At 39.5% G+C, this 25,365-nt stretch overlaps 2 protein-coding genes across 2 annotated transcripts; one reads left to right on the top strand and one right to left on the bottom strand.

Moving 5' to 3' along the window:
- Positions 1 to 16,529: 16,529 nt before the first annotated feature.
- Positions 16,530 to 18,535, bottom strand: LOC4328884 (glutelin type-B 1). The gene is made up of 4 exons (XM_015769975.1): positions 18,140 to 18,535; positions 17,766 to 18,028; positions 17,168 to 17,650; positions 16,530 to 17,073 (listed from the first exon to the last, which is right to left on the bottom strand). The coding sequence occupies exons 1-4, from the start codon at positions 18,465 to 18,467 to the stop codon at positions 16,648 to 16,650; spliced, it is 1,500 nt and encodes a 499-aa protein (XP_015625461.1). The 5' UTR covers positions 18,468 to 18,535; the 3' UTR covers positions 16,530 to 16,647.
- Positions 18,536 to 22,915: 4,380 nt separating this feature from the next.
- On the top strand, positions 22,916 to 24,921 carry LOC4328883 (glutelin type-B 1). The gene is made up of 4 exons (XM_015769974.1): positions 22,916 to 23,311; positions 23,423 to 23,685; positions 23,801 to 24,283; positions 24,378 to 24,921. The coding sequence occupies exons 1-4, from the start codon at positions 22,984 to 22,986 to the stop codon at positions 24,801 to 24,803; spliced, it is 1,500 nt and encodes a 499-aa protein (XP_015625460.1). The 5' UTR covers positions 22,916 to 22,983; the 3' UTR covers positions 24,804 to 24,921.
- The last annotated feature ends 444 nt before the right edge of the window (positions 24,922 to 25,365 follow it).

The raw sequence follows: 25,365 nt of genomic DNA, 5'->3' as shown, positions 1-25,365 counted from the left end.
GCAAATGAACGAATTCATATTCTCAACCGCAGACCTTGGAGTAACTGTTATCGAGCTCACGCGACCGTTCTCGGTGAGTTTAGAGATAACGTTAGACTTCCCTTATCAGCCTCGTGCGGGCACCTATAGGGTTTGTCTGAGTCAATCTCCTGATGTCAACCAAGAAAGTACAGAGCATACGACTAAGTCTCCTGTCTTGCTGTAATCGAGAATTTGGATTGAAGTCAAGAAATTTTATCTCGGCGGGTACACCATCTCTTCATTCCGTATTCCTTGTCGAGATCCACCAACCGTTCTCAAGTGATCGAGAAAGCGCAGAATCTGCGACAGAGCCTTGTCAACATTTGTCGTACTCGCCTTAGTCGATCTTGGTATAGAACCATAGAGACATGGAGTCTTCGATAATACCGAATAGAATTTTCCTGAAATCAATACTTAGAAAAGAATATTTGATAGAAATAGCCTCCGAGCGAACGCTCAAAGGGTGACATGTTACAATATGTATGGAAAACTGGAAATAAATTAAATTTACAAACCAATGTTTTGTATATGAGCGTTTTCTCTTTTTCCGACTTCGATCAGTCAGTTTGTTGAGTCATACACTCTTCCTAGCCCCCAGCCTTGTCGTCGGAGAATCGTTCTCGGAGGATAAGGCTCTTGGACCCTTGACCTCCCTTGGTTGAAAAAGCACTGACCATAGCCCCCAGCCGTGAAGTTGGAAAACTCAATTTCCGATTACACGGCTTGGTTAATACGCACGGCGAGAACTCTTACATGACCAGATCTTACATGGTCGTTTGTCTCTACATGATCCGACAAGGCCTTATCCGCTCTGGGTGTCCCCAGCCGAAGTTCCCTTAGGTTCCTCAGAGGCCTTGTCAGGACGGCATAAAGGGACATGAGGATAGGTTTCAACTTTAGGTGCCGTCGTGGTAAGGGATCTCTGGATAAAACACTTGGCGATATTGTGTACCTGATATCAACTTTGTCAGGAGAGAGGTAATGGGAGAATCGCTACACCTCTGGTCGAGGACCAGGTAGTAGTCGTAACTCGACCACTTAAAGTAGAGGTAGTGGGAGAATCGCTAGACCACTGGTCGAGGACCAGGTAGTAGTCGTAACTCGACCACTTGAAGTTAAGGCGCGAAAGATTGCTACGATTTACTGGTTTGAGAACCCGCGGGTAGAATTATCTCTCGAACGCCAAAGGAAGCTGCGGTGCGAGAGATTGCTATGATTTACTGGTTCGAGAACCAGCGAGCGAGTAGACTTATCTCTCGAACACCAACGGAAGCTGCGGTGCGAGAGATTGCTACCTTTTACTGGTTCGAGAACCAGCGAGCGAGTAGACTTATCTTTCAAACACTAATGGAAGCTACGGTGCGAGAGATTGCTACGGTTTACTGGTTCGAGAACCAGCGAGCGGGTAGAATTATCTCTTGAACACCAATGGAAGCTGCGGTGCGAGAGATTGCTACGGTTTACAGGTTCGAGAACCAGCGAGCGAGTAGAATTATCTCTCGAACGCCAATGGAAGCTGTGGTGCGAGAGATTGCTACGGTTTACTGGTTCGAGAACCAGCGAGCGAGTAGAATTATCTCTCAAACACCAATGGAGGTGCTAGAGTTGGTTTATTACATGTGCATCTCATGTGGCCAGCATGACTCACATACCCAACTTATAGCATATCTGGATGTCCGTTCGCAATCATGTCGGGTGATCAAGCCGATGACGTTCGTGAGGAATTATCCGTTAACAACCTTTTCTCGAATAGTCCAGCCATGGCCGGTGCTATGAGATAGGTCGTCGGTCTTTGTTGGCAGGTTGGGCGTGACGACTCTGTATTTGTCGAGATCGTTCTCGATAATGGGGTGTACTCGACCACAACCTACTCGAGTGCTCAATTGTTCCTGAAAAATATTTTCTAGAAGGCAAGACATATAGCAGATAATATCGAGTATGTACTCAAAAAAAATGCATGGATCTTCTAGTATTATCAGGATATAACGAGCAGATTAAATATCAAGCATTATGTAAACCGTAAACAAGCATGATTTATACAGAAGAAAATAGAGCGAGCCCCCAGCATTAAACCGTAGTCGGTTTAACATCAGGAACACTCGCACAACAGATATTGTATAAAAAACATGCTCTAGGTAAACATAAAAAATTATTGATCTGACAATGTTGTACAATCTAGAAATAGGCATGACAAATTGCATATAAAATATTGCGTACCTTTGTAGATACATGCCGGATGTATCTACGAAATTAGTAGATTAATTTAAAAAATCAATCTCCTAATTATCTTGTTGCGTACTCGTTCGATATCATGTGATCTGACATCTTTTGGTACGCCGCGGAGCTTGAGGCTTGAATGATCTCGATAGGCCAAGTTGTTGACGACGATGGTTCCGATCTTGTCGAGGCACGTACTCTGGTCAAGTTAGATCCTCCATAGCCGAAGTTATCGAGTAGTATGCTGTCAGAGAATCCATCTCTTAAACCCATCTCGTCGAAACCTTGAAGCACCAAAAGATCCCTTACCTGGCGCGCCACTGTCGACGTTTGATGTTGTGATTCCGGTATTTGCATAGTATGGGGATCGTTGGTGCTAGGATATATGCAATATTGTAGTAAAAGAGATGGGGACGAGGATTTTTATATAGGTTCGGGCCCCTGAATTGTCAGGTAATAACTCTACTCCTGTTGGCCGAAGCCGGTATTGCTCTTATTCACCATAATCACACCAGTACAATATTTGGGGTAGCCTATCTAACTGTTGTCGATTTGGCGATCTGTAGTATTGACTCGTAGTCGACAACAGGGTAGCCTTCCTCCTCGAATCCGCATCCGGCGAGATCAAAGACAGTGCTATATCTCTCCTGATGGTAGCCATAGGCACCGTAGGGGACTAGCCATGCCTATATCTGAAGTCGATATCTGACGTCTTGTCTTAGCGTATGTTGGCTTGTATGTTGATTTTTTGTCTTGATCTATTGTTCCGTGTCCCCTCTCCTCCTAGGGGTTCTTGTATTTATACCCATAGGTGTTCCCTTGTCCAAGTAGAATTAGGGAAACCAATATGGATACAATCCGAGTAGTCCTTGTCGTTTTCATGTAGAACTTTATTCATCCTTCCTTATACGGAATTTCTCCTGTATCCGAAGGTTGTTTCTGTATAAGACATGGTATGTGGTGGGTCCTGCCGAGATTTAGTCAATTACTATTAGGTATGTGGTATCCATAACCTGACAGTTTAGATCTAGTCTAGTCACTGTAACACACTAAAAAGAAATGTGTTTATATCAGGGCTAACTTAGGATGCCATCGTTTGGCCAATTATGGATAATAAACCAAACGTCGTATTAGTGATAAAAAATAATTTATGAATAAAAACTAATGATTTAAACGTCAATGTTAAAAGAGAAACTATTATAAAAAAACTTAAAATCAACTTTAAAAAATTTAAAATTTTTGGTATCAGCATATACGTTACAGGAAAAAAAGATGTGGCCCTTAAATTCAACACGTTGATACCAATTGTTGGAACATTTATTAATGCGTCGGTCTTACAAACAGCAGTGCATATACACACAGAATCCCCATGCTGCACGCTCTTTCCTCTATGAACCAGCTTTTAGGGTATTGAAAAGCAAAAGCTAGCACAAAATACATATAGTACTATACTAGTTATCATTATTTTTTTGAAAGATCAAAACATTTACTGTAATTAACTGAGCAGATGGAACTCACTTCAGGGAGACTAAAACAAGTAGCCGACAGATATAAATTAAGAAAGAAGCCTATTAATCACTCTATAAACTCGTATGCTTTTGATATTGTTTCCCGAATCTGATATGCAGATGCTGCTAGCTGGCCCTCATCGTCGACGACGAACTGATCATAGCTCAGTGATGCTGAGGGTTGGGCCCCCCGGGGCTGAGCCTCTTGGACCCCTCGTAAACCGTCTCGTCAATCTCTTCTCCATCATCTCGCTGCCGCGGCAATACTGTTTCGACCGCCGTGCCGCTAGTCCTCGCCGCGGCCGGCGCAGCTGGCGGCGGCGGCCGCGGCGGGGGTTGACTGACGACGGCGGCGGCGACCATGTCGTGAAGCCGGCGATGGTGATGGAGCACTGGGCAGCGGTCGCCGGAGACGGAGACGGAGACGGGAGAGGACGAGCCGGTGACGAGGAGGAGGAGGAGGCAGAGGCAGAGACACGAGAGGGTTATTAGTTTCATCTGTCCGGCGCTGGTAATTAGTGATGGTGTTGATACATGTTTATGTAGAGGTTTAAGCTGGCCTGGAAACGTCTATTTATAGTCCAAACGGCAGTGCTGCTTGACTTGTCAATTACGTACTGGTTTCATTTTTTTGATTCACAAGTATATATTTTTTTTAAAAAATGTGTTCATCCTGTAGTATATACTACAAAAAGAGCCCAAATTATACTGTTTTTATTCACAAGCAGAAGTATTACGTGCAGGCACCATACGGAGCATATACAATGTTCTTTCTTCTTTTCCCCTTTGGCAGATTTACAAGCTGACCTAACTCTCAACATTTTACAGCGGAGCATTTAGAGTTTGGTGTGTTGATGTACTGATCGATGTATGTGTATGTGTGTCTTTTAGTTTTAGGAGTATAATTGAAAAGAGAAAACGTTTGAAGTTTATTTTGTTGTTGTTTCAGAAGTTAAAATTGCTTTCCTAAAAAAAAAGAGAGTTAAAATTGCTTGCATGTATATATGATCTCTTCATGGTTCTAACTCAATCAGGTAAGACATGGGAGTGTATGTTGAGAGTGCATCACTTCAAGTTAAAACGCTTCAATTTCAATTACAAAAAAAGGTTAAAACGCATCAAGTAGTGTCAATTAATTTCTTGTTCTATCATAACATTCCACTAATTCCCTGCGCTCGCTGGATAAGGCCGGTTAAGGCCGTCTGTCCTTTCCCTTTTTGACATACACATTACCTTTGAACTATAATGAAAGTGTTCTTTTTGACAAAATGTTTGACAACGCTAAAGATCAAAGGGCCAAAGCAAAAAAAGCAAGCAACTTTTCTTGTCACTTGTCATGGACAGGACAAAATGTCATACCAATGGGCCGGTTTGTTTTTTTATGGGATTTGATACTGAACACTCAGGTGCTTTTTCATGCGAAAATTAGTTTATAGCATAAGAAGATTTGACGCGCTCTTTTAGCTATAGCATCAAAGTTCATGGGCATATTTTAAAAACCAAGTCAAAGTCCATTGTGGAAACCAGCCAAATCAAATCACGCCCTATAAAAATCAACCCAGGGAATATATATATTTCGGGATTAATGTAGGATTTTAGAGTATTTTTAATTTTTGAAAATAATTAAGAACCCGGATCTACATCCAAACTATACATAGCCGATTTAGAGTATTTTGTGGGAGCTAAATTAATTCATATGAAAATTCTATAAAATCAAGGTACAAAGCCACTCTATGATGGAAATGCTTATTACATTAACTAGGTGAAACCCCGCGCATTGTTGCGAGAATTTAGTATGATAACAATAAAAAAAATAATGTGTAAAATAGCTAGAAAACATCAGATTAAGTAAATTAATGTGGTTTATGATAATTTAAATTTAATTAGTATGTACAATGGTGATGCAAACGTAAAAAGTAAGGTGTTATGACTTTATGAAAGAAGAAAAGTAGGGAGATAATTTGGACCGTAGATTAATCATCTAAAGGATAAAACAATTGATGTGATATAACTTAATTAGAGAAAAAAAGGAGAAATATAATTTGGACCATAGATTAATCATTTAATCACTAAGTGAAAATGAACTATATAAGTATATAGGATATCATAAAACATAAAAAGATATACATTGAAACATTATGTGAATTATGTTGGATGATAATTTCACATGTTTGTATTGGAAAAGCTCTTAAATTATAAAAACTATAAAAGATATAGCATGTTTGCATAATGTTTAAATGTGATGATTATTAGTGGATGATGATGTTGCACCTTGTTAATTAATGGATGATGATGTGGCATCTTGTTAGTGGATGATGATATGGCATCTTTGCATGTTAAGCTTAAGAAGTTAGTGGGGGATAACTTTATAGTAAGATAGGATTCCATCACGGTGCGCTTGTTTTGATCAAAATTAAGGGCAATTTGCTATGCATGATCTATAGATCTAGTTGATTGCCAGACAATCCGACATACCTGCCATAACCGACGTGAAACCTAACAATGAAATAGGCCAATTATCTCAGCAGGAATCGCATGATCATGCTCACATTACAATGTGTGCTATGCTGTATTGTAAGCACTACCCGATTCGGTATTGCAATTGCATGTCATCTTGCATTATGGCTTAATGTGTCTCATCCAAAAGAAGAGGAATATTTTGCATCAATTACTTGTCGGTTGTCCTGTTCTGGCGGCAACAATTTTTCATGGGTCACCAAAATTTTAGGAGATTCGCCAGTTATTAAACAAGCACCTCCTCTCTTTTAACTTTTTAGGGTTAAGTCCGATTTACCCCTCAACTGTCCTGAAAATTCAATTTAAACCATAAAGTGCTCTAATGCGAGATGTTTTACACCTCTGAGCTTTTAAAACAGTATGAACTAGACTCCCACACGCTTTACTGTAGAAATTTGTGTATGTAAGATATGTGATAAATTTGTACAGTGATGAAAATATAAAATAATTTAGCAAGCAAATGAAAGATGCAAAGCCGAGAATGGAACAGGTCGATTATCAGGTTTTTCCCCTACTTATCGATCTATTTCTAAAACCCCCGTTAACTCTGGTATAAGAAATTTTTTTTGACGTAGGGTATAAGTACATCGACTAACTAAGGGAGCATTCGTTCCGGTGAGTTAGGATGAGAAAGCACATTGTAGTCCGCGCGTATGCTTCCCAAACTACTAAACGGTGCATTTTTGGCAAAAAAATTCTATAGGAAAGTTGCTTTAAAAAATCATATTAATCCATTTTTTAAAATTTAAAATAGTTTATACTCAATTAATCATGCGCTAATAGCTCACTTCGTTTTACGTATCTTCCCAATCTTCTCAATCTCCTATCTCTCAAACTCACCCTAAGTACTCCTACCTATCAACTTGATAAGATAAGTCGTCTGACAACAGCAGGCAGTGGTAACTTGATCAATTGAGCAACAGGTGCAAAAATTCCTGAAAATACATACAAATACTCCATCTGGTTTCATTTTAATTGATGTTTTGGACAATGACACGGTCTACAAGATACATCTTTGACCTTATTTTTCTATTATAATATATATAATAAATAAATATATGTTTACTTTTATTATAGTACTTTAAAAGACAAATCTATATATGTTGTTCTAGTTCCTTTAAACTAAATATTTTTAAAGTTATCGATAGTCTAAGTTATAAAAATTTGACCTCAAACTTGTCCAAAACGTCAATTAATATGGAACTGGAGGGAGTATCTGCAAACTGTAAAGCAATGACAAAAAAAAAACGTTGATATACTACAATATATAGTGAATGGTTTGTACTTTCAGAAAAGAAGGTGTAATTCAATGACCGTTACCATTCGAAAACCATCCATTTTACCTTACACGGTAATATATATATATATATATATATATATATATATATATATATATATATATATATATATATATATATATATATATATATATATATATATATATATAGTACACACTATTAGGTGTATTATATATTTATACCTTAACAGAGCTTACCTTTTTATGAACTAAAGAAATATGCAAAATGCAACCTTTGATGCTGTGAAACAGTAAAGGGAAGGAATTAATATCCAACAGCATAAATAGTTCATAAGATACTCAAGGACAGCAACAATACTAAAAGTTGGTTAACACAAGTTCTCGAAAGGCTATTAATCAATTACCTGTGTATTGTTGCAGATGTATTTTAGTTGCATACTTGCACTCTTCCTTTTTTTTTTGACTTAAATTACTACCAGGGCTTTGCCTCGTAGTGTAATTTTCATAAAAACTCAAAATATTTACAAATTACAAAAGAGGAGAGAAGGAAAAAAAAACTTACTCGTTCCGAAAGATTTTCCCATTTCTCTGCTTCCAAATGTGCTAAGCAGCAATAAAGAAGATTTCCAAGAAACCCTTTTGCCTGAACTGCATACGAGCCGAAACAATCTTTTGAAAGAAATTGAGATTAGAATCCCACAAGATTCCCAAATGCTGCCAACATCTTTGACTGAAAGGACAAAAGAGGAAGAGATGCTCTCTTGTTTCCCTCAAATTATTCACACATAGCTCCCAAGTGAGATCATCATTCTCCTTTGCACAGTGCCGACGATCAAGCATATCTCTTGTGTTAAGTCTATCACTGAAGAGGAGCCAAGCAAAGACTTTAATCTTCATAACGCATCGTGTTTTCCAAATCCAGACAAAAGGCCTCTGCGCTTGCACATTCAAGAAAGTGAGTTTGTAGAATTTCTTAGTAGTGTATTTATCAGAATTCCACAGGAAAGACCAATCATCTCCCTTGCCATCCTGTAAATGAAGAGAGGAAATATCTTCCTCCAGACTAACAAACTCTTCATAAGCGTGGGTACTCAGTGACAGCATGAAACAATCTTCCAATGGCAGTGTGCACAATTGTTGCACAGATTGCATCCTATCGAGAGCAACATTGTAAAAGTTTGGGGAAGTCGAACTCCTAACCTCATCATTCCAAAGGTCATCCCAAAAAAGGGTTGAAGAACCTGTCCTGACAGAGCATTTTGAAATTCCCCTGAAGATATCTAACAAAGCAACTATATCCCTCCACCAGAAAGACCCTTTATTCCAAATCAAATGAGGAACTTTAGATCCATAGTATGTATTCTAGATCAATTGAACCCAAGGCAGATCTTGTCCTTTATAAAACTTCACAAAGTGCTTTAGCAAAAGGGTTGTATTCTGAATTCTCAAGTTAATGACTCCTAAACCTCCTTTGTCCTTTGGTCCGCACACCAAATCCCATGAAGCAAGGGATCTTCTAGTAGAGCTTGGATTGTTTCCTCTCCAATGGCAATTTTTCCTTGCAGTATCAATAGCTTTGACTACAGAAACAGGTAATTGCAAGGAGCACATGTAGTAAGTTGGAATTGAAGATAAAACAGAGTTGATCAAAGTGAGCCTTCCACCTTGTTTTAAAAAAAATGAGAACTAGCTGTCCATCTTCTCTCAACTCTGTCTACCAAGGGGGCAAAATTCACTATCTTTGCCCTAGTTGTTCCCATTGGTAGACCCAGGTAGGTGAAAGGCATTGCTCCAATGGAACACCCAAGCAAACCAGCAAAAAGTTCAGTGTTCTCATGGGACAGATTAATTGGGTATAAACTCGACTTATGATAATTCACTTTGAGACTAGTTGACTGTTCAAAAGAATTGAGCAATGCCTTGAAACAAAACACTTCCTTCTGAGATGCTTAAAAAAGAACCAAAGTATCATCTGCATACTGAATCACTGGGAAACCCTTTCCATTTTGTTCATTTATTGGCTTGGACAACAGACCCAGAGAGCATGCTCTGTTAATCACACTCTGTAACAACTCAGCACCAAGAACAAAAAGCATGGGGAATGAGAATCCCCCTGTCAAACCCCTCTCCTACATTTGAAAGAATTTCCAGGAACACCATTAAGCAGAACAGAGGTATGTGCTGAAGTAAAAATCATGTGAACCCACTGCAACCATTTGTCACTAAAACCCATGCTTTGCATGATAGAAATAAGGGCATAATGCTCAATAGAATCAAAAGATTTTTCAAAGTCCAGCTTCAACAGAATTATCTCTCTCTTTGATTGATGGCATTGGTGGATGTACTCAAAAGACCATGCCAAACAATCCTGGATTGTTTTGCCTTTGATAAATCCATATTGATTTTCTTGAACAACCTTGAGCATTACACCCTGCAGATGATCTGCCATTAATTTGTTTAGCACTTTCAAACTGATACCCATCAGAGAGATAGGCTTGAAATCATTAACAGTTTCTGGAGAGGGCTTTTTGGGTACTAAGGTTATAAATGAGCTATTAAGCGGTTGCAGATCAGTATAGCACACATGAAAGTGTGCTGACAACCTATAAAAATCCTGAGAAATGATGGGCCAACATTTCTTAAGAAAAAACCCATTATAACCATTTGGGCCAGGAGCTTTGTCTGGTGGAATTATCTTAATTAAGCTGTCAACTTCTTGGGTAGAGAAGTAATCCACCAAACAATCCAAAATTACAGGGTTAGGAAAAAGCTCCATCAGATTAAAGCTCATTGAAGGAGAGAGAGAAATCCCCATTCTGCTCTCAAAGCTTTGAAAAAACATATTAGCCTTCTGGTCATGCAAAGTAACCACTTGACCAGAGTGATCATAAATTTGAGAGATGGAATTCAATCTGAATCTCTCTGTGGCAATTGATTGAAAAAACTTAGTATTCTCCTCTCCCAACAGCATCCATCTATTCATGCATCTTTTTTTTTCCAATAGAGCTTTTTAAACTCAAGAAGTTTAATAGTTTGCAGCTTGATAATTTCTTTGAAATTCCACTCATAAATACCCAAAGGCCTATGTTCTTCTATTAAGTCAAGAAAGTTGAGCACAACATTACAGTTAACCAGGAGAGCAGTTAACCTTGATAAATTCTTACTCCATTTCAGCAAACTCTTCCTCAACTTTCAGCTTAAAACTGATACACTTAGCTGGGTCCTCATAGCCAGGATCCATAGACCAAACCCTGCTGACAAGATAAAAAAAACCCTCCATTTCAAGCCAGTAGTTTTCAAATCTAAAAATTGGGGACTTCGGGATTTCTGTATGTATCGATTTTAACTACACAAGGAACATGATCAGAAATATTGCGAGCTAGAGGAAGCACAATGGTGTTGGGGAAGGCCAAGGTCCAAGAGGGGCTTGTGAAAACCCAATCGAGTCTCTCCAACAGGGGATTATTCTACATATTACTCCAAGTGAAATTTCTACCCTTCAAGGGGATTTTCAACAGACCCCGAGAACTAATAATGTCATTGAAGATGATAATGTCATTCATACCAGCTCCTGGCCTATTTCTGTCATCAACAGATGTATAGAAATTAAAATCACCCAGTAAAAGTCTGTTTTCAGTCGGCCCAAAAGATTTTAAGCCAAGAACAAAGAGGGAACATTCTGGGCCATTGCATGGGCCATAAATGCAAGTCAGGGTCCAAGCATCAGAAGATTGCCTTGATACAAAATTTACTGTGACCGAAAAGCTGTTTATATCACCTGGAGTTCCTAAAAAGACTTTGGAAACCCAAACCACTAAGATTCCACCAGAAGCACCTCTAGATGGTGAGAAAGCAATCAATTTACTCGATGCCATTATACATCATTAGAATGAAAAGAAGTGATGCTGAAAAAAGACATTGGAAAAAAATAGAGTGGATCCTTAAAATGTTATGAAACCAGCATCTCATTAATTAATTTATACAAAGGCCAACATAATTCTCATTCGAAACAAAGAAATCAAATTGGTAGATAAAAAATTTGGGATCATAATCTTCCTTGCCATTAGAGAAAAGATATGTGCCTTGAGAATTTGAAAGATAAGAATGTATGAGCTAGAAAAAAAAGAGGCTGACCTCCCAAAAGTCACCAGAGCTTCAATCACTGGAAAATGTTGAACCTCTTCAATCACTGGTGAAATAAAGGTCAATCTGAGCCAACCAACGATCAAAACAAAGAATGAATAAATATGAAAAATTAAATTACCTACCTCAAATCAAGAAGGCAATAAAGCTTATGTCCAGTGCTAGCACGGATTGACTTAATCTAACGATAAGGCAGCTGAAGTTCTCAAACGAATACAGCAGTTATCGAGGACATGAGTAATCAATTTCAACCGTCATTCCGTAGAAAGGATGACTCCCAAAACAACCAAACTCTCCCACTCCAAGGCTAACATTGGGGAAGCCTTTGAATGGCTCTAGGAGTCCAACATCGATTAAAAGGCATGGAGTTTGTGTGGATTTTAGATGCGTTTCACCGGTAATAAGTAAAGGACGATGATGATTTTGGCACGACGTTACAGGCGCACAGAGTTAATGTCTTCATGGCAGCCACGAAAACTACTTGTTGGTGGGTGTCGACGGTTTCCAGGAGGTGTGGCAACAAAGGGAGAGGAAGAGGAGTGAGGCGGCACTCCAGACCGTCGCTTCCCCTAGCTGACGTGCGGTGGGGATTGTGTGGTAGAGCCATGGGAGTACTGCTGCACACAATCGCATGGGAGCCATGGGAGAATCAAAGGGATGACGTGGCTTAACAATCGCTCAGGAAATTGCTAATAACTACACTAAGTGGGGATCACTTGTATAGTATTATAGGATTACCCCTCTAACAATGTATTAGTAATGGTTTTAGTCCTCGGTGTCATACACTTATATGTGGTTTAACAATTGGCATTCTAATAAGCTTGGTGGGCTGCACCCATCATCCTCTACCAACACTATATTTGAAGGCAACGGGGCTCGGGAGGCTCTGTTGAGGCTGCGGAGGCGCTTAGCAAAAGTGGCGAAGATGTTGAGGTGGCATCATGGCTGAGGGGCTGAAAGGGGTAGAATCCGAGCTCCGTCAAGGGATGTAGGTGGAGGCGGAATGGTCGATGTGTTGGTCCGTGGTGTGGCAGAGGAGCACAGGTCACCGCTGCTAAAGACTACTCGCCGAGCTTCGTCAAGGTCCACGGATTTGATGGGATCTTGCTCTCCTCCCTGACCTTCTCGCTTCTTCCTCTTCTCCCCAAGCTCATATGCTCACACTTCCATCCTCCCCAAGATCGGCAGTTGCCATGCAACTCCTCCTTGACCTTTGATGCGAGGAGGTTGTAGAGTCTGACAAAGTGGATGCAGAGCTCGAGGTCCACAGGACCGTGCGCCTCGCATCTCCTCCATGTCCTACTCATCAACCGCATCATCCGCCATTGTCTCGTTGATCTCGAGCACTGCCTATGCCTCTAGTTCCACTTCTGCCTTTGCTAAGCTCCACATCTGCCACTGCTGCCTCATCGAGGTCAAGCTCCACGCTCGCCGCCGCCGTGCCTCCCCAAGCACCACCACCACTACCGCAAGTTACTCTCCTTCTTGAGGGTCATAGCCGACGGATGGCCTCCCGAGTGTCATCGCTGCCGCAAGTTCCGCTCCTCCTTGAGTGTTGCCGCTCCCCGAGAGCTTCCTCCTCAAGTTTTCTCTCCTCCGCTGCTCGAGCTCGGCGCTCTCCATCTCCTCTTGCCTCGCCCCTAGATCAAGCCAGCAAAGTGATGAGGAAAAAAATGGAGGTCAATGACAAGTGGGCTGTACCAATATCTTACCACATCATTCGCCATATTGGAGTGCCAGATGGGACAAGTGGGACCGAAACCACCTTAAAACAGGAGGATGGGGATAATGTGTCCGGATTAAATAATTGAATGGTGTAATTTCTCTTGATGAGCTGGTACATCACAACACTAAACTCATATGATGATCAGTGCAGCATAGAAACCTATAGAGCATGCCCAGAGAATCCCAAAATGAAATCCAATATGTCGGTGATATGGTAACAAGGGTTCCCCGTATTGTGGACAAGGGGTAGCTTGGCACCACACCATCTGTTTCCCAGCTCCAGAGGGTGGCCGCAATTCACCTCAAATGTCACGTGCCAACCCTAGCCTTGTGTTAACAGTGAAATTTGGTAAGCCCGGAGTAGTCATCGGCTGAGAGTCAGCATCGGCTTCGAAGTCCTGAGATTAGCCGATGAGAATTGTCAAGTCGTCAGTTGCCGGATTCTTGCTATATTCGGTTAAGGAAATTGATCTACTAAAAGAAGCTTATCCAGAGACTGAGTTCAAAGAGAATGCGGCATGGCAAGTTATCTATTAATTAGGAATAGTTTGTTAGTTTCCTTTTATCTTTAGGAAAGTGTGTTTAGTGTCCTATAAGGACTTTATCTTTTCCTTTTATCTTTAGGAAAGTTTCTTTCTTGTCCGACAAGGACTTGTATCAACCCATGGGTATAAATATGTACACCCGGGGTCTATGTAATCTATTGCTACGATCAATACAATTCGGCGCATCGCCACCCTTTTACTTCTACTTTTGTTTTTATGTTCCGGCAAAACTTGGCACCCGACGCAGGGCTGCATCGTCTTCGATCTCCGGCGAAGGGATAAGTCCAATGTTCCGCCGGTCCAGGCAATTGTATCGTCTACGTTGGCGTCGTTCAAGGCTGCATCAGGACATTCGACCTCTTGGATTGCTCTGGTTTGGATGATATATTTGCCTACCTATTTATCATATGTCTCTGTTAATCTAGTCTTAGCATATCAATTTAGCTCTATCGGCTGCTTCTCGTTTTAGGGTTTCTGCCGGTATCGGCTAAATCGCGTTGCTAGATTAGATTAGCTTAGACATCTACCACCCTGAAAACTCAGTCAACGGCTTGGTCGTCTAGATATTATGTTTCTTTTCATATTTAGTACTGCATCAGTTAAGTTTGATCTACTAAGTCGTACTTAGAACCATAATCTCTAGCCTGCTCTTTGACTCCTAATAAGGGTTTCATCGGGGTTTCAGCCAGTGAGTTATCTGGACGTTGCATCGGCTCATAAGGATTGCATATACATATAAGTTGGATTTAGCCGATGACAACAAAGGTTTCACTGTTTAATCTAATCTTGTGGATTTCATGACATCAGACCTCCGACCGATGTATGCTTTAACCTTCGGATCAGTGCTTATTATATCATATCAATGCTAGCCGATTGGTTTATACTAGACTATATTATAGTTATATTTTATTATCAACAGCCAATTGCCTTTATATCATATCTACATTGGACATATAGCCGATTGCTTAAACCCTATCGCTATCGGCTGGTATCAGCATTGGCTATTATCGGCTATCGGCAGGAACTACTCCATCGGCTTGTCAGCCGATTGGCTGTTTTGATCTACTATTTGCATATCTTGTTAGTTGCAGGATCAAACTGACTGGCACGCCCGCATCTCACTAAGATTTGGACCTGCACAGGAGCTAAGCAGATCTCCCAGGCCGGTATGTTCGATTTTTTCATCAACACCTTGGGAGAAAGTTTGATTTGGAGTTGGGTGCTTAGGGTCCCAAGCATGTCAGGGTTTAGGGTTTAGGGTTTAATTCCTACTAGTCACATCAACTAGAATATATGTAAAAGAGGAAAGGGTGAACTCTAATGGATTAATATGAAAATACATATAATTAGAGGTAGTAGTTTATCCTTGGGATAAATATGATACACCAGCATACTCCGGGGTGAAGTGCTGCTTGCAAAACCTTATTTGTAAGGGCATTAGCAATACCAATACTAGTGCATCGCATGAGAAAATCATACACACTAATTTGTCACTTTTATTTTGAAACAACTGAACATATTACATATACATTAATCATATTTCGTTTTACATGCACATGTTTCTGAAACTGCTAAACGATACATTTTCTATAAAAGTTTCAATAGAAAAGTTGCTTTAGAAATCATACTAATATATTTTTCAAGTTTGAAATAATTAATACTCAATTAATCATGCGCTAATAGCTCACCTTGTTGTGCGTATCTTCTCAATGTTCTTATTTCCCCTCCTCCCAAACACAACCTTAGCCATTGGATCAACAAGGCAAACGGCTTATATATTGGTGTACCTTGACAAGGTTCGAGCGTACATTTACCATTGTTCAATTTTTGGTGCCCAAGTACACATATGCACCAACATTCTCATTGGTAATTTAATTAAGCACGGTTAACGAGTGGATTTATCACCGGCCTACTTGTTTCTTAAGCATTTATCAAGTATTGTGGTATACCCATCTCAATCACCGCTACCAGATTGCTAATTTAAATGTTCGGTGTTGCTTCATGTGTTTACTCCGTGGCTGTGGCATTTAAATGTCGTCCACGAAATCAACACGACATGTTGTTTATTGTTTATAGGATAAATTATATGAATATAGCCACATCCACTATAGTCCATAATGGAATATCCATGGCATGAAGTAGGAAAATTAAGAAATTTGAGATCAACTGTCGCAAGAAAGGTTAAATGGCTTGGCTATGTGCTCAATCGAGAAGGATATCTTGGACACTATTGATCTTAATACCGTTCTTTATGATTTTGCATTAAGAAATACCCGAAGAAGTATCTTTTCATAGGAAGCAATGGATATGACGGGGTTCTATTCTTCATTAAGTTAATAAATAATGATATTAGTTCCAAGTTACAAATATATTGTTATTTTGGTCGATTTTATTTCTTGATAATTACCAGGAATGTTAAATTTAATATATAGATGTATTTGTTTTCGTTTTGCAAGTAAAATTAGCGTCTATATATATCAATAAATTTTATATATAGCTTGGAGGGCCCATCGCGATGAGTTCGCCTAGGGCCCTCAAAATCATAGGACCGGCCCTGTCCACTATAGTCCATAATGGAATATCCATGGCATGAAGTAGGAAAATTAAGAAGTTTGTAACCTTTATTTAGTACTGATATCGAACAGAATCACCACCAAGTGTCATACTTGTGGTGTTTTATTTTACTCTACGCCGATACTAGTTCTCAATTACATTACTCTGAGGTCTCGCTTTCGGACTCATTCGATAATCCTGGGTAGTATTGTTGTTGAAATCTAGGAGTGAAGGCACCGTGCTCTTCTCCCCTGTTGTTCTTGAGGCTTCGGGCTTGCTCCCTTGAGATGCGATACGCATTAGCGACTACATCAACTGGCAAGGCACGGAATACTGAGTTTTTCCCTGCAAGGTGGCTGACGAAGGCGTTAGCGTTTGTCTTGATTGCGATATATTGGCATCCTTCACGCTCTGCTTTCTTCAAGACAGCATAATGTTGCGGAATGATCAATAATTGTCCTGGGCGAAGGACACCATCAAACACAGTCTTTCCAAAGTTACTAACGACTTGAACTCGAGATCGCCCTTGAATCATATAGACCAAACTATGAGCATTGACGTTCCAGAACGGCGAGAGAATAGCATTCTGTAGAAATCAGTAGAGAATAATGTTATATAAGCAACAAATCAAAGATCTTCCAAAAAAAATGAAGAGAACAAAACGGTGCTATAATAAATACCTGGTATAGGTTTACTCTGGTAGCGCTCATTTGGATGAGGTTAAGGATGGGGAACTTCTGACTATTGACACTTGTTATCCTTCCGGCACGTGGGTTGTATGAATCAGCACGACTAGGATTTTCAATGTTTACTCTCACCTTGATCGTGCAAAAGTTCTCCTCCAATCCGTTCCATCGAGAAGATGTTTGCTGTCGTTCACTGTATTGAACTTGTTGATATTGATCTTGTGCTTGTGCTTGTTCTTGCTGTTGTGTCAAAGTCGGTTTCAACAATTGAAGGCCATTCTTCACATGTATGATCTCTCCTCTTTGATCATTTTGGCTCTGTAGCCTCTTTGCTGCTACTGCGTTGATGCCTAAAGCCTCACTTAGCATCTCAACACCAAATCCGCTGAATATGTTTTGCCCAGAGTGTTGCTCAATTGAGCTACCATATACTTGTTGTTGTTGAGCCCGATTGTTGTTGCCGGCTAATAGGAACTCCTGAAATTTTTATCAATGAAAAATTTAATGTTTTACGCTATGAATTGCATTGTAAGAACATATGAAAAACATAGAAAATTACAACTTTGATGGAAATATTTGTTCAAAAAATTACCTTTTGCCTAGGTTCAAGCTGATTGGCGTTGTTGTTTACGTCATAAACATATACGGCAACAATAGGTGCATCACCATCATTGTAGAACCAATGTGCAACACCAGCTGGGAGTGCAACAATGTCTCCTTGCCTAAATTGATGAATCTTTTGGTGCTCATCTCTAAACTTTTGGCTCTGACTTTGGCCTTGAGATGAAAATTGTTGGAATTGTTGCTGGTAAGTCGCAGGGCAACCGGGGAAGGTTAAACCCATAGAACCTCTCCCTAAAAATTATAATGTTCACATAAGGTACATACAACATTAATTTGACCATGGAGATCATAACTACTAGTTGCATCGATAGAGTTCTCGATTATATTTATTAGGATACAAACCTTGGATGATGTAGACCACGCCAGGAATATTTGTGTATCGAGGTACCAAAAGGCCTTGAGGCTGAATGACACGTCGGATCACAAAAGTACCCGTGCACTGGAATAATTCATTCTTCTCATCGAAGTACTCAGTCACCCCAGCTTCTGACCTCACTTTCCGAAGTGGTTCAAATGCTTGTAGTCTATCAAATCTACACTCCCTAAAACTTCCTTGCCGAGGACTATGCCATGGGTTTGTGCTGGGATTAAATAGCTGGGCCATAGAACCATGGCATAATAGAAGAACACAAAAGTATATAGAAAACCGAGAGAAAACGGAACTCGCCATAGCTATTTGTACTTGCTTATGGAAACTTAAGCTAATTGATGTGAGTTCAAAGACAGACCAAGCTAGTTTATATAGCAATAAAAAAGCATCTTGGGATACATGGTGATATAGTTTGTTGCACGTACAGACAATATATGGCTTGTAGTGTTAAAACTGTACAAAAGGAAAGGCAACTTTGCAAGATTGAACTATACATTTCATGACTCAGCCATGACAAACTTCTGGTGCTTTTGGTGTAATACAAATGGAGTTTGTTAAAGAAATGTCTATCCATACTCTTAATATGTATCTTTGCCTTGTCATTATATTTATTTTCGCACCATAAAGCTCTTATGCTTGAGAAGATGAGTCTAACTTTAAGATGATAATAACTTGTAAGCATGTTGTCATTTTTGCATGGCAAGCTATATTTGATAATTTAGGTGTTCCTTCAAAATAACAAATTTGTAGGTTTGTTTTCATTTACTTGACAATTGATAAGTAACTTGTATTTTTAAATGACATACTTATAACTTTGTTGTCTTGTAAAATATACCGGACAATAAAGCATATTGGTGTATGTAATTTTTCCATGTCATAAGCCTTCTTACAGTTTATTGACTATATAACTTGCCTATTGATTTTTTTAAAACTATTTTGAATCAATTTATTTGGATTATAATAGTAAAATACTTGATTATATTTTATATTTTGCTGAAGAATGTTCTTTTCATTTGATGGTAGATATGTTTTTGTTTAATTATCTATTCCTAATGTTGTCTGAAAGCTGAGTTGTCCCTGAATTCATAGATGGGGTAGTACATAAAAATTCCTCATACTTATGGATGCCTCTAATATATATTTGATTTATATTTCAATCTTAATTTTTTTAACGTTTTATGCTCGTAGGCATGGGCATTGGTGCACGGGGCATTCAACATGGAACCATAAGGCCACCAGTAGGCAGAGTTAATTAAGGGATTAGATATCCTTTGGGACATATGTAGGAACCTAATGGAATAAATGTATTTATCCCATAAACCAACCGTTAAGATCAAAAGGAACACAAGTACTACATTCGTTTTTTTAATATATATAAGATTGCTGACTTTTTAATATCCGTTTGACAATTAATATTATTTAAAAAATTATGTAATTGTTATTTATTTTGTTGTGACTTTTTTATTAATTTTTTTAAGCATGGACTTATATCTTTTATGTTCGATGACGAACGGTCAAACGTATGTAAAAAAGTCAATGACATTGTATATTAAAAAACGATGGGAGTATAAATTAGTTACAGTAAAACTAGGCTGGTTCATAGTGTGCCACACACACTTTTATCACAAGAGTTTTGTTTGAAAAGTTATGTACTTATAATCTTTCCCTAATAAAATATCTTCCATAGCACCGAAAATATGTCACATATATTCGCAACTGTCTCCATCTAGATTTATATATTTACAGTGACCATCTAAGATGAACTTATTTTAAAAAAATATCACAAGTATGGTGAATGCAAATTTTAGCCAAAGAAATATTCTTCTAGCATACCATGTGTCACGCCCCAAACTAGCTCCAAATGAAAACCAATGTAAGGAGATTCATATTAACTTGTGAGCATGTACCAGTCCCAGGAAATAGAGCTAGTACAAAGGAAGATAGAATATCACAGCGACATGGGTTTCGTTATTATGAGTAGGGATACAATCATTGTTGGAACTGCGAACAACCCCCGAGTTCACAACTGCATTACAAAAAGGCAGAAGCGGAGACTAGACAAAGCCACAAGCATGACTTTGGAACTAAGCCAAAACCCTAATACCGCTCGAAGCCTGCTTGTTCCTGGAAGAACTCATCAGCTGGATCCATCTCCTCTTCATCGAGAAATTGTGCCTGGGGGGTGTATTTATATAGAGCAAGGGTGAGTATACTAGTACTCAACAAACCATGTGAATTAGGTGTTTAATGCAAGCTTCAGAGAAAGGCTGGTTATTTCCATGTTTAGATTTTTTTTTTCTATAAAGGTTTTGAAACGACTAAGTGAGTGGTTCTCAACTACACAAGTGAGAAGATGCATCTCACATGACCAAAGCAGTGAAGTGTATTCATTTAATGCATCTGCATGGGTGGCTCCTTGCCAAACAAATAAGAGGACTCCCCGAGTCTGGCTGCTCCCAAGAGCCACATATCAATTTAAAACAGATTCTTGCTACCAACAACTTCACAAAGTAGTAGTCAACCAAAACTATGCTAAGGAATCACCTCACTTCCGCCCATGACCGTGAGCACGACTGTTCAAACAGTTTGTTAATCTCTACAAAGAAGGTACACTTTACCTACACAACGCCACTAACCTGAGTTACCCAGCCCATGCAAAATAGCCACGTCTTGTGACTTAAGGGATTTCGCGACAAGGCATTTCGAAAGCCCACACAAGGACACCTTATGAAAACTGGAGGGGTCCCACAGACCAACAACAAGTTAGGTCCCAAACCATGTTGTGCCAGGAAAAATCCAAGGGGTCCTCCCCAACACCACCCCGACAAATCCACTTGTCCATTGGCATCAAGATTTGCCTGACCTAGCTAATTACTCAGCCAGGCATGTCACAATTCACCCATGTGGTCACACATGTTATGGTTGGATGAAATTCTAAAGGAATCGGTCCATATGAGCAAGAACGAGAAAACCATACCACCAGTACTTCTACCGAAATACGAGTTTAGTAAACTCATTTGTTTTCAAGGCACCGACCCAGGTGTGTCGGGTTTTCCAGGGATTTTGTAAACCCAAGTTTTACCCATAGTTGATCATTCAAATTTTGAGGAGGGTCATTGGTATCCGTACCTGAGGGCACGAATACTGAGACCTAGCATTGTAGTCGACCAAGGAGGTTAATGCAGCAATTGTAGGTGGGGCCTGTTGGTTATATTGCAAACTGCGGCCAACATTTCATGTGTAATTTAGAGATGTGCATTTTGAGAAATGAAATACTTAGTTTCAAATTATGGGCTCAAAATAATCAAAGGTGACCTACCTTGCTTGATATCTTGAGCTTCTTCCTCGTATTCCGCGCACTAGGACTCTTCTGGCTCCGAAGCTACACGTGGAACGAGATAACTCAACAAAACGACCAAGGAAAAGCTCGTATTAGTGAGTACTAAGTGTGCCACTGAATAGATCTCGATTTTTGAGGAATTTTAGAAGTTGAACAGAGTCAATCGAACAGACAGTTGAAGAGATATGGATTTTCTAAGATTAATTGATTCTCTGTCTAAAGAAAAAAAGTATTATTGAATTAAATGGAAAAAGAAAAAGGAAAAAGGGGATGGCTTCTGCCTTTTTGGGCTGAAGGCGGCGTGTGGCCCAGCGTGCTGCGTGGGCACAGCCGAGCGAACACACGACGGAGCAGCTACGACGAACGGGGGACCGAGTGGACCGGACGAGGATGTGGCCTAGGACGAGTGCACAAGGCTAGTGGACTCGGTCCCCCGCGCGGTATCCCGAGTGGGTCCACTCGTCTGCAAACACGATTCACATAGAGCGGGAGCACGCGGGGAGCCGTCCTAGGTGCACGGGAAGCAAATCCGTGCGCCTGGGTGGATTTGAGTGACACGGGCCCACGTGTAGCCTCACAGCTCTCCGTGGTCAGATGTGTAAAATTATCATAATATGTGTTTTTCAAATAGTTAAATAATATATATAGGCAAGTTATATGGGTCAATAAGCAGTAAAAAGGCTTATGACATGGTAAAATTACTTACACCAATATGCCTTACTGTCTGATATATTTTACATGACAACAAAGTTACAAGTACGTCATTTAAAAATACAAGTTACTTATCAATTGTAGTGTATCAAGTAAATGACAACAAACCTACAAATTTGCTATTTTGAAGGAACACTTAAAAAAATCAATAGGCAAGTTATATAGTCAATAAACTGCAAGAAGGCTTATGACATGGAAAAATTACATACACCAATATGCTTTATTGTCCGGTATATTTTACAAGACAACAAAGTTATAAGTATGTCATTTAAAAATACAAGTTACTTATCAATTGTCAAGTAAATGAAAACAAACCTACAAATTTGTTATTTTGAAGGAACACCTAAATTATCAAATATAGCTTGCTACGCAAAAATGACAACATGCTTACAAGTTATTATCATCTTAAAGTTAGACTCATCTTCTCAAGCATAAGAGCTTTATGGTGCAAAAACAAATATAATGACAAGGCAAAGATACATATTAAGAGTATGGATAGACATTTCTTTAACAAACTCCATTTGTATTACTCCAAAAGCACCAGAAGTTTGTCATGGCTGAGTCATGAAATGTATAGTTCAATCTTGCAAAGTTGCCTTTCCTTTTGTACTGTTTTAACACTACAAGCCATATATTGTCTGTACGTGCAACAAACTATATCACCATGTATCCCAAGATGCTTTTTTATTGCTATATAAACTAGCTTGGTCTGTCTTTGAACTCACATCAATTAGCTTAAGTTTCCATAAGCAAGTACAAATAGCTATGGCGAGTTCCGTTTTCTCTCGGTTTTCTATATACTTTTGTGTTCTTCTATTATGCCATGGTTCTATGGCCCAGCTATTTAATCCCAGCACAAACCCATGGCATAGTCCTCGGCAAGGAAGTTTTAGGGAGTGTAGATTTGATAGACTACAAGCATTTGAACCACTTCGGAAAGTGAGGTCAGAAGCTGGGGTGACTGAGTACTTCGATGAGAAGAATGAATTATTCCAGTGCACGGGTACTTTTGTGATCCGACGTGTCATTCAGCCTCAAGGCCTTTTGGTACCTCGATACACAAATATTCCTGGCGTGGTCTACATCATCCAAGGTTTGTATCCTAATAAATATAATCGAGAACTCTATCGATGCAACTAGTAGTTATGATCTCCATGGTCAAATTAATGTTGTATGTACCTTATGTGAACATTATAATTTTTAGGGAGAGGTTCTATGGGTTTAACCTTCCCCGGTTGCCCTGCGACTTACCAGCAACAATTCCAACAATTTTCATCTCAAGGCCAAAGTCAGAGCCAAAAGTTTAGAGATGAGCACCAAAAGATTCATCAATTTAGGCAAGGAGACATTGTTGCACTCCCAGCTGGTGTTGCACATTGGTTCTACAATGATGGTGATGCACCTATTGTTGCCGTATATGTTTATGACGTAAACAACAACGCCAATCAGCTTGAACCTAGGCAAAAGGTAATTTTTTGAACAAATATTTCCATCAAAGTTGTAATTTTCTATGTTTTTCATATGTTCTTACAATGCAATTCATAGCGTAAAACATTAAATTTTTCATTGATAAAAATTTCAGGAGTTCCTATTAGCCGGCAACAACAATCGGGCTCAACAACAACAAGTATATGGTAGCTCAATTGAGCAACACTCTGGGCAAAACATATTCAGCGGATTTGGTGTTGAGATGCTAAGTGAGGCTTTAGGCATCAACGCAGTAGCAGCAAAGAGGCTACAGAGCCAAAATGATCAAAGAGGAGAGATCATACATGTGAAGAATGGCCTTCAATTGTTGAAACCGACTTTGACACAACAGCAAGAACAAGCACAAGCACAAGATCAATATCAACAAGTTCAATACAGTGAACGACAGCAAACATCTTCTCGATGGAACGGATTGGAGGAGAACTTTTGCACGATCAAGGTGAGAGTAAACATTGAAAATCCTAGTCGTGCTGATTCATACAACCCACGTGCCGGAAGGATAACAAGTGTCAATAGTCAGAAGTTCCCCATCCTTAACCTCATCCAAATGAGCGCTACCAGAGTAAACCTATACCAGGTATTTATTATAGCACCGTTTTGTTCTCTTCATTTTTTTTGGAAGATCTTTGATTTGTTGCTTATATAACATTATTCTCTACTGATTTCTACAGAATGCTATTCTCTCGCCGTTCTGGAACGTCAATGCTCATAGTTTGGTCTATATGATTCAAGGGCGATCTCGAGTTCAAGTCGTTAGTAACTTTGGAAAGACTGTGTTTGATGGTGTCCTTCGCCCAGGACAATTATTGATCATTCCGCAACATTATGCTGTCTTGAAGAAAGCAGAGCGTGAAGGATGCCAATATATCGCAATCAAGACAAACGCTAACGCCTTCGTCAGCCACCTTGCAGGGAAAAACTCAGTATTCCGTGCCTTGCCAGTTGATGTAGTCGCTAATGCGTATCGCATCTCAAGGGAGCAAGCCCGAAGCCTCAAGAACAACAGGGGAGAAGAGCACGGTGCCTTCACTCCTAGATTTCAACAACAATACTACCCAGGATTATCGAATGAGTCCGAAAGCGAGACCTCAGAGTAATGTAATTGAGAACTAGTATCGGCGTAGAGTAAAATAAAACACCACAAGTATGACACTTGGTGGTGATTCTGTTCGATATCAGTACTAAATAAAGGTTACAAACTTCTTAATTTTCCTACTTCATGCCATGGATATTCCATTATGGACTATAGTGGACAGGGCCGGTCCTATGATTTTGAGGGCCCTAGGCGAACTCATCGCGATGGGCCCTCCAAGCTATATATAAAATTTATTGATATATATAGACGCTAATTTTACTTGCAAAATGAAAACAAATACATCTATATATTAAATTTAACATTCCTGGTAATTATCAAGAAATAAAATCGACCAAAATAACAATATATTTGTAACTTGGAACTAATATAATTATTTATTAACTTAATGAAGAATAGAACCCCGTCATATCCATTGCTTCCTATGAAAAGATACTTCTTCGGGTATTTCTTGATGCAAAATCATAAAGAACGGTATTAAGATCAATAGTGTCCAAGATATCCTTCTCGATTGAGCACATAGCCAAGCCATTTAACCTTATTTGCGACAGTTGATCTCAAATAGT

This window comes from Oryza sativa, chromosome 2, assembly GCF_034140825.1.
Source record: "Oryza sativa Japonica Group chromosome 2, ASM3414082v1".
Classification (NCBI taxonomy): Eukaryota; Viridiplantae; Streptophyta; class Magnoliopsida; order Poales; family Poaceae; genus Oryza; species Oryza sativa.
This window is presented reverse-complemented; position numbering and strand designations above follow the sequence as displayed.

Excerpts from the sequence above, each read along its gene's own strand:
- LOC4328883 (XM_015769974.1), top strand. The coding sequence starts at position 22,984 with ATGGCGAGTTCCGTTTTCTCTCGGTTTTCTATATACTTTTGTGTTCTT. Across the intron at positions 23,312-23,422 it reads CGTGGTCTACATCATCCAAG|GGAGAGGTTCTATGGGTTTA; the intron begins GTTTGTATCCTA and ends TATAATTTTTAG. Across the intron at positions 23,686-23,800 it reads AGCTTGAACCTAGGCAAAAG|GAGTTCCTATTAGCCGGCAA; the intron begins GTAATTTTTTGA and ends TAAAAATTTCAG.
- LOC4328884 (XM_015769975.1), bottom strand. The coding sequence starts at position 18,467 with ATGGCGAGTTCCGTTTTCTCTCGGTTTTCTATATACTTTTGTGTTCTT. Across the intron at positions 18,029-18,139 it reads CGTGGTCTACATCATCCAAG|GGAGAGGTTCTATGGGTTTA; the intron begins GTTTGTATCCTA and ends TATAATTTTTAG. Across the intron at positions 17,651-17,765 it reads AGCTTGAACCTAGGCAAAAG|GAGTTCCTATTAGCCGGCAA; the intron begins GTAATTTTTTGA and ends TAAAAATTTCAG.